Source organism: Lepisma saccharinum, chromosome 16 (assembly GCF_977018435.1).
Source record: "Lepisma saccharinum chromosome 16, izLepSacc3.1, whole genome shotgun sequence".
NCBI classification, from domain to species: domain Eukaryota; kingdom Metazoa; phylum Arthropoda; class Insecta; order Zygentoma; family Lepismatidae; genus Lepisma; species Lepisma saccharinum.
The window spans coordinates 11,102,993-11,112,986 of NC_139244.1; the positions used below are offsets into that span (position 1 = coordinate 11,102,993).

General features: G+C 38.1%; 1 protein-coding gene across 1 annotated transcript; it reads right to left on the minus strand.

The window, feature by feature from the left end:
• Positions 1-629: 629 nt before the first annotated feature.
• LOC145999899 (uncharacterized) lies at positions 630-8,527 on the minus strand. Its single transcript, XM_083137175.1, has 3 exons — positions 8,357-8,527; positions 6,589-6,970; positions 630-878 (listed from the first exon to the last, which is right to left on the minus strand). Exons 1-3 carry the CDS (start codon positions 8,516-8,518, stop codon positions 784-786), a joined length of 639 nt encoding a protein of 212 aa, XP_082993301.1. The 5' UTR covers positions 8,519-8,527; the 3' UTR covers positions 630-783.
• Positions 8,528-9,994: the final 1,467 nt, after the last annotated feature.

A 9,994-nucleotide genomic window follows, 5' to 3' on the forward strand; every position in this document is an offset into this window, starting at 1 on the left:
ATTGAATTGTAGCTACCTGTGTACTCTAGGCGTACAAAGTACAGAAAGAAAAGACAGTACTCAGAATTACCATTAATCTAGGATGATCTTTAATTTTTGCAAGAATACCGATTTCTTTCTAGGTGAAAAATTACCACACTTCTAAACACAACTGAGTGCTTTGCAATCTCTAACTGAAAATTCTGGCTAAATTACTCTTGTGTTACTAAAAACTGAGTGAAAACTAGCCCAGCTCTAAAAACGTTAACATACTACACCAATGCTTAGATCAAACTTAACAAAACTTTGCTGCATGACAACAATGTTAATAATTTAAACGTATCGTATCTTTCGTTGGTTCAATAACTAGTAATGTATTTTCATACATGTGATATACTGTCATACAAATGGTGGCAAAAACAGTTAATTACATTGAATGTCATGGATTAAGCCCAAATGTACAATCACGAGCAATTCACACTCAACGCAAGACGTGTCCACAATACGCTTCATGTTGTTTCCCATTTTATTGGTAACCTAGACACAGATCACAAGTAGTACAGATGCTGCAGTCAGATATTAAATACAGCATATCTGGTGGCGCCACCACAGAAAGTTGGCAAACAAATTAAAAGCACTTATAATTTCGAGATTTTGTTTATTTTGGCTAAATGTTACAATCTTCTATGAAGTTGATCTTGTGTCACTGGTAATCAAAGCAGAAAAGAACACACAGCAGGGGCGTTTCTTGTTCTACAGAAGATGTATCATTTCAAAAACTGACTGACGTTCGAGATCCTTGCCTTATGCAATGGCAATGTCTGCGCAGTTCTTGTACTCCTCTTGTGGACCACAGCCCATTCCGGATGTACCATCACCGCAGTCTCCCCATCTGTTGCCTAGAGAAAAGAAACAAGCATTACCTTCTGTAGAGAAACTAGGAGTGGGAACAAGAGAGAAGTGTGAAAGTTCTGGAGGAACCAGAATGTTATGGAACACCATAGGGTGTAGCAAGATTTCCCAGAAGGTCCGCAAGATTACATAAACCACCTGATAGATTTGCTCCTCGGTAGAAATGTTCTTTTGCAAACCAAAGGGAATATTGTTATAGAAAGTTTCAGTATGGAGACATGGGCTGAATCGGCCATATTTTCAATCTTATATTTTTTTTGTTATGCTTACTTGTGGTTGATTGTACTATACGTTAAGAAGTGTACATATAAAAATGCAAGAATCCACGTATTTGGTTCAATATTATACAAATTATGTGTGCAACTGTGTATCCTACTTTCAACCATCCCTCAATAATAAACATGTTCATGTTATATACTTACGGTGTTAAAGAACACGTTTATTGTAAGTATGTATTTATTTATTACCTACATATTGATATCAAAATAACAGTAATCCTTTGGCTTTAATTGCTACATGATTTTGCAATACACTTATTCTGTTATGTTCAGCGGTAGCTTCAATTAACTTATGTCTGCATAAATTCACCTATTTTTGAATAAAATAGCCACGCTTATTATGCTGGAGTCAAAACATATTTTTAAAGGCTACATTGTGCTTCTAAATTGGAAAACACACAAATCGACAATGAGCCATAAAGAAATACTACACATTGAACTTCCTTACTTTCATAGTAATACAGTAAAACCTCGTTAATCCGGACAGGTAAAAGGCCAAAAAATAGCAGAATGAAAGGTTTTAAATGTGGCTAGAAGTCAACAAGAGAACTTCCCAAAGAAAAGGCAGTCAACCACTGATGAAATTCTGTTTCCCGCAGACTTTGTACTGTGCTGTATAGTGTATTTAGGCCTATGCCCTTTAAATACACCATAATAAACATGTTTTGTTGCTATAAACGGAGTTTTATTTCACTTTCTACTGTTCTTTTAGGTTCTTTCAGTTAATCCGGACTTTCGTTAAACGGTCAACTTATCCTCCCCATTAGTCCGGATTAACGAGGTTTTACTGTATGTACATTTATGTGATTTGTTATTATCGTACCACCTTGAGTAAATTGCAGTGAATTTCGACCCACTGTCTAAAGCATTGGATACACTAATATAAGACAAGAATATTAGTTATAACTTTTATGTCTAATTACACTTTACGCAACGGCATAAATTTGAACAAGTACTTACGTCGTGGGGAAAATAACTTTTCACGAAAATGCAAACTGCACAACGGCAAATGCTTTGTTACTACGTTGCCAATTGCCAATCTATCTCATAACTTCTTGTCTGATGGGAAATTGTGCAATGATATGTTTGCAGTTTTACATGACTTGTACCCGTAAACCGAACCTTGTATTTGGGTTTTAGTTCTTCGCCGCGAAGTCCTCGTTTCTTCATATTTGTTTACGTCAAAATTGGCGGGCAGACAGATCGGTGCATTATTTCAAAGTGACAACCCAATCCGCTTTTGAATATTTGTATAGATATCAGTATTCAGATATAATTAATTCCCTATACTATAAAATAGAGCAACAACCGTCGAAACTACAGTTTTCTTTACGACATTGTCGCCGTTTCTCACGAAACGTCCTGCATGTTTATGTAATGTAGCAGCTTTCGATTTCCACCACTTGGCGGAGCCACCGTACATTTCTCTCGTCATTGGACGCTGGGGAGCTGAGAGAGTTTGTGTTTGCTGGTGCAAGTTGTTCGCGGTCTGCTAATATGGAGCTCTGGGAGTGCGTGGATGTGGTAAGACGAAAGGCACATTGAACACGACGTTTGTTATTAGTGCTGGTATATAACTCAATTTTGTTTTGTTGTATTGGTTTCTTTCATAATTTGTGTGTTTGGGCATTTTTTTTACGTCACGTAATGACTGACCACGTTTTTATATTTGTTCAGTCCACTTTCTGTTCCAATAGGTCTAATCGAGACTGGATCGTAGTATAAAATAGGATCTAAACTGGCCCCGTGTAGTTCGCTACACTTTTTGACTCTTTGCACTCGCGTGCTAAGTTGGTTACACTGGCGTAAGAAGGATTTTATTTCGGAGGGGGCTGGAATTTAAGAGATAGATATTACACAGCTGCGTTATATTTTGTAACCACAATGAACATCGAAATTTGTCGATTAGAAGTCGACGTAATTCTGGAGGGAGTACAGTTAACCAAGGGCCCCGAAATTGCCACATATCTAAACACCTGATTCAACTGGTCTTTTCCGGGAAGAAAGTGTGCGTGTGTGTGTTTTCTTCTTAACAGATAAAAGACAGGACAAAAAAGTGCTTTTTATTCAAAACAAGATTAAACGAGTAAAGGTCCAAGCAAGTTATCGTGAAATTTTGAGTAAATGTTGCACGAGATATCCCTGTTTTATATAGTTTGCTGCTTGGGTTTCGAAACTGTATGACTAAGATTTTAACTTTGTCTTGAATAATAATCTCCTGGCAGCGAATGATAATAGTGATTGTTTTCCCCCAAATTACTTTTTATAACGAAATTTTGCACCTGTTAGAGATCTGGTCCATACCTTGTCATAATAGCCCCGTCTAGTTGGCTCCACTTTTTGACTCGAGTTGACTCTGTTTGCATCGATGAGTCTGGTTGGTTGCACGGTGCAACACCGAGTCCTCTAGTTCGTTGATTTGGAGTCAAGCAGTGTGTTTGGTGTCTGCACTACCTTCCGGACAGGTGTATGTTTGGTGTATGGTCACGTGGTGCGTGCTAACTAATCAAATGACCGTTTAAAGAAGCAGACAGGCATTTGTTGAAACTTCTGGAGTTGAACACCGCTTTCCGTCTAATTGGTTGAACATTTCCTTGCACCACCCTGACACTGGATACACCTGCACTGCACAGAGTGTCACAAAGTGCAGCCAACTAGACGGGGCTAATCTCTTTTGGAAAAAGGTTGTAACATGATCCCATCGCAGATCCAACGTACAGTAGGGTGCACGAATATTACTAGACAAATAGCCCATTCACTTTTCTGTTGCACCATGCGTGTTTTCAAGAAGGTGAACTACTGACGCCAGTGCAGAAGTTGTCAGCTGGCTCAGTTGACGTTATGATTCAATTACTGAACTTCGCAATGGAGAATTTGACATATAATATTTATGCGCCGCACTGTACCTACATTTTTTTCGTTGTTTTTAAATTATCCGGTTTCAGAGGTTGGGATTGAAATCTGATGATGCTTTAAATAATACGTATGATATGGCCAGCACGGGATAGATGGGGTTACTGTAGGATGTCTATATTATTTTAGTCTTTCATTGTTTCGTGTGAGTGTATGTAATAACGTTTACAAAGAAAAACAAATGTCAAAATGACTAGCAACTATAAAGGCTTTGATTTCCACAAGTCAAGTTTTAATTAAATATATACGTAGGCGATTAATGAATCAACTAATATTGTTATTTTTACTTCTGAAATAACTTTGAAAGGTTAGAACATATATACATGTAATTACATTAAATAAACAGATTTCTTCATTTTTACACAAGAAACTACTTAAGGTAATAAGTTCCTGTAGCATTGTCTAACATCTGGAAGGTGTTTTCTGTCATGTGGGAATGTATCATAGCGGAAATTCATGTTTTTTTTGTTGAAAATTAATTCTCCGACGCACAATAGCCTTTGGCGCGTACACCTTTGTAGATCATCGCGCGTCGTGCTTGTGTTTTGTCGATGTTCATTGGGTATGCAGTGTTCCCAACCAAACATACAAACATAGTTAAAATCCGATGAACCATTCACGATAGTCCTAAGAAACATTACGTAAGGTTAGGTTAGGCAAACATAGTTAAACGAATTTTAATTATGTTTGCCTATCCTAACTAAACCTAACCTAACTAGCTACACGAATTTTAACTTTGTTTGCCTAACCGTAATGTGTCTTGGGGCTACCGTCAATGGTTCAACGCATTTTAACTATGTTTGTATTTTTTGGATTAAGAAGGTTGGAAACACTGCATACCCAATGAAAATCGACAAAACAGAAGCACGACACGCGATGATCTACGAAGGTGTACGCACCATATTGTATCTTGCGGAAGCGAAAAAACGAAAAGAAAGAAGTACTCGTAATGTGAAAAATTGAAATTGCTTTCATCAAAAAAACGTGAATACACCTTAAAGAATGTTCCGCGAAGCAGATAGGTAAGTACGAATGTTAAATATGACGAAACAAAGAAGTTACATGTGTTTGTGGAATAATAATTTTTTACCATTATATTTCTAATTCATCCATCCACACATCTCTCACTCACTAAGAATGAAAAGCCACATTTAGCATTAAACAAAACTTAATGGCGGAACAGTCCTCTACGACCAGGGCTTAGCTGAGCAGATCCATTGGGTGACACATGGTCAGTACATCGAGTCCATCGCCGCTGTTTTCTGGGTATCGACTTAATTTTATTAAATTTAATTTATTTTGATTTGCTTTATTTTACTTCGTTTTTGTGCCACTTTTGGCTAATTTGCGAAGATGGGGATGAGTGACGATATGATGAAATTGACGAATGGACACTCACAAGCATTCATTGCCTAGGCCGGGATTCGAACCCGGGCCCCCTGGCGTCGTAACGCGATGTTCTAACCACTCCACCACAGGGGACAGCTATTTTATTCCATGTTTCTGCCACTTTTGCGAAGATGGGGATAAATAGCGATAATATGAAATAGATGAAGGGAGAATCACAAACATAAGAGAACGACGAATGTGCCACAGAGGATTTTACTGGTTGTGATTCGAGACGCCAAAGCCTCGTTAGTCTGCAAAACGCAGTCCAGAGTATACTACTTGAAAGTGAGGACATTGGGTGTCCCTAGAACAACTTTTTTTAAAAGTTTTTTAGTCCACTTTATGCACAGTAAGGCTAATCATGACTGGACCTACAGTTTTGAGCTGAATTCGAGACAGCATGTGCCTCCACCGGGTATAGAACCCGGGACACCTTGATAACAAGGCGATGACGTTAGCACTACGCCATCGGGGAGACCCCAGTGTCGCTAGATGAGACACCCTTTCAGGCTTTCGAGCCAGGATCCGCTAGATCTCTTCAAGTGGCTTCCCAATTGTTCTCACGACGCTAGGTAAACAACACCGGGATCTTGGGGGGGGGGGAGTCCCATCGAGACTCGAACCCGGGACCGTTAGTACCAAAGGCGAAAGCGTTAACCATCGGGTACGCAGGAGCTATTACATCTCCGAAAGACGACTTACGTTCCATTCCCAAGATTGATTGATTTCGTGAATTTTACTTCGATTTTCTGCCACTCTAGCTAATCGCGAAGATGAGAATAATTGATGGTATGATGAAATTGATTTGCTGTTTTAAGTTCACTTTATGTACAGATAAGCCAATCAAGACTGGACCTACAGTTTAAAGTGGGATAAGAATCACTGTGCCATGTGCCTCCACCGGTATCGAACGCGGGACCTCTTAATTACAAGGCGACGACGTTACCACAGGAGACCCATGATGAAATTGATGAAGGGACGCTTACAATATTCCCATTCCGGGACCCCTGGCATCGTAGCGCTCTGTGCTAACCACTCCGCCACAGATGGTAAAGTATGCATAAACGTATGATTTAGGGATGCAAAATAACAAAGCCAGAAACACCATTGCCCTTACCTGATCTCCAGAACCACTGGAGCACGCAGTTGGTGCAGGTGAGACCCTCGGGCAGCTTGAGGTCCACGACATACTCTCCAGCGTCATGGTTCTCCATGGTGTACCTTGTTCCAGACCCGTCGGCCAGTTCCAGCAGGTGCTGGTCGAAGCAAGCTTCATCCTCCAGGATGCTGGGGTCGTCCCTGGCGCAGACACGGAACTCAAAGAAGCCCAGATGGGGAGCGATGATGGTCAGGGTGACGGAGATGGTCTCTCCTGATTGGTAGTTGCCCGCTATGGTTCCTGTGCCGTACTGGCCGCCGGATTCGTTGGGCCTTGGGCGCGGGAGGGCGTAATCGTCACCGCAGACTCCGCACTTGCCACCGTTCTGGTTCCACTCGACCTGAGGAAGACATTAGTTCGTTGCATTTATTCTGCAGAAGTCCATGTTGGTCGTTGTATTGAAAATCAGTCAGATATAGACAAGAAAGATAGTCGGGATTGGACCTACAGTTAAAAGTGGGACATTCACCACTATGTGCTTCCACCGCGTATCTAACTGATCATCTATATTAATACAAAATAACACGTTATGACAGTTATCACGTATCTAGAATGAATTAACTATAAAAGTAACCTCCTTACTTTAAAAGTGACAATAACTGTAACTGAGTTACATGTAAAAAAGAGTAGCTGTAATTGAGATACATTCTGAAAGTAACAGTAGCTGCAACTGAGCTATATTTCAGAAAGAGTATCTGTAACTGGATTACTTTTTAAAGTAACAGTATATGTAACTCAGTTACATTTCAGAAAGAGTACCTGTAACTGGGTTACTTTTTTAAAGTAACAGTATCTGTAACTCAGTTACATTTCAGAAACACTATCTGTAACTCAGTTATATTTCTGAAAGAGTATCTGTAAACTCAGTTACATTTCAGAAATAGTATCTGTAATTGAGTAAATTATTAAAGTAACAGTATCTGTAACTCAGTTATATAACAGATGGAGTATCTGTTACTGAGTTACTTTTTTAAAGTAACAGTATCTGTAACTCAGTTACATATCAGAAAGAGTATCTGTAACTGAGTTACTTTTTAAAATAACAGTATCTGTAACTGTTATATTACAGAAGGAGTATCTTTAACTGAGTTCCTTTTTAAAGTAACAGTATCTGTAACTCAGTTACATTACAGAAAGAGTATCTGTAACTGAGTTACTTTTTAAAGTAACAGTATCTGTAACTCAGTTATATTTCAGAAATAGTATACTGAATATATATATACTGAATAACTTTTAAGTTGACAATAACTGTCATTGAGTTACATTACAAAGAGAATAACTGTAATTGAGTTACTTTTTAAAGTAGCTATAACTGAGTTATATTTCGAAAATTGTAGCCATAACTGTTACTTAGATTTGATTTGTTTTAGTTTATTTTACTTCGCGTTTTGTGCCTCTTGGCTAATTTGCGAAGATGGGGATGAGTGATGAAATGATGAAATTGATGAATGGACATTCACAAACAACCAAGCCCGATCGGAATTCGAACCCGGGACCCTTGGCGTCGCAGCGCGATGTGCTAACCACTCGGCCACAGGGTCGGGCCATAACTGTCACTGAATTAGTTTTTGTGCAAAGTACTTTCAGTTACTTTCAGAAAGTGCACATTATGTTCATGCACAAAAGCACGTCGCTGACTGTGAAGAGCTGCAGAATTTATGTAACATGCCATCAAATAGAACATAGATGGAGTGTGACCATAAGGACACAGAATTACGTTACTCACATCGAAGCCTCCACAGAAAAGCCCGTTGTCATTGTAGTTGGGTGGCGTGTTGTACCCGAATCTCCACATGGAGGACCTCATGGGCGGGTCGGACATGTAGCCATGTCCCAACACCTGGTTGACCAGTAGGAGAGAGCTTATTGCCAACAGTAGTCGCGCCATTGTTCTGCAATTATCACACACACACACACTGAATATCTTATATAGTATTTTTTCTAGATAAAACCAATTGAAGTTTGATTGTGCGTCACGTGGCCAGATCAGCTTCAAATTGCCAATTATATACCAACATGTGATTTTTCAATGCAGATCTTATCTTCTTTCATCAGGTCACCACCTTTCCTCTCTTATGCTTATTGCATTTATCACTATTCAGAGTTCGTCTTATTATAATAAGACCTTGGTTTTATCTACTCTAGTGTTCTGGCACACGTACAATGCTTGGACATTGGTATCAAGCGTAGTTTCCAGCGTGAAACGCATTAACTTGTAATTAATTATTTGATGTATAGTTTCTACGCCTTGTTTATTTTTACCAATGGGCATGTTTTACTTCTTTGTTAATTTCACAGAAATGTGTATGATTTATTTGTTTCTTTAACATTGTTGTTTGTGTCTATGTTCAATTTATAATTTTTGGCTGTATGTTGATAACACGCATTACCGGAATGAACGTCATTTCCGGTAGGATGAGAAAAACTAGAACTGTCTAATCCTTTGTTGAATCCAAGACAACGGAATGTCTGAAGACTAAACGTTGTTCAAGTCGAGAGCGGTTATATGTAATATTTTAAAATATACTGTTATAAAATAATAATTACCGTGGGATTTCTCTACTCTCAACAACATATAAAATATTATCTAACATTCTTTTAACAAGACTAACCCCATATGTTAATGAAATTATAGGTGATTATCAATGTGGATTTAAACGTAACACATCAACTACAGATCAAATTTTTCACATCAGACAGACACTTGAAAATAAGTGGGAATGTAATCAAAATGTCCATCAGCTATTCATTGATTTAAAAAAAGCGTATGATTCGGTCAAAAGAGATAAATTATATAATATATTAGTAGAGTTTGGAATACTTAAGAAGCTTGTTAGTATGATAAAAATATGCAGCAGTGAAACAGAAAGTAAGATTCGTGTGGGTATTAATGTGTCTGATAAATTTACAATTCATGATGGGTTAAAATAAGGAGATGCATTATCTCCATTGCCCTTTAATTTTGCCTTAGAATATGCTGTTAGGAAGGTAATATGCAGATGATGTAGACTTATTAGGTGATGATATAAATACAATTAAGAATAATGCTAAAACATTTTTCAAAACTGCTAAAGAGATAGGTTTGGAAGTTAACAAAGAGAAAACTAAATACTATATGCTTACAGGCCGAAACCAAGTGTTAGGTAATAATCAAAATCTAATTATTGATAACAACTCGTTTGAACCAGTTTCCAAATTCAAATACTTAGGTGTAATATTAACAAATTAAAATTATATTAAAGAGGAAATAAAAAGTAGGCTTAATTCAGGAAATGCATGTTACTTCTCTCTTCATAAACTTTTGTCTTCTCGTTTAATATCTAAGAACCTAAAAGTTAAAATATACAAAACAGTAATTTTGCCT

Bases quoted from the DNA above. Each gene is read 5' to 3' on its own strand.
- LOC145999899 (XM_083137175.1), bottom strand. From the start codon at position 8,518: ATGGCGCGACTACTGTTGGCAATAAGCTCTCTCCTACTGGTCAACCAG. The intron at 6,971-8,356 runs GTGAGTAACGTA...TGTCTTCCTCAG, and splicing joins TTTTCTGTGGAGGCTTCGAT to GTCGAGTGGAACCAGAACGG. The intron at 879-6,588 runs GTAAGGGCAATG...TCTTTTCTCTAG, and splicing joins CCAGTGGTTCTGGAGATCAG to GCAACAGATGGGGAGACTGC.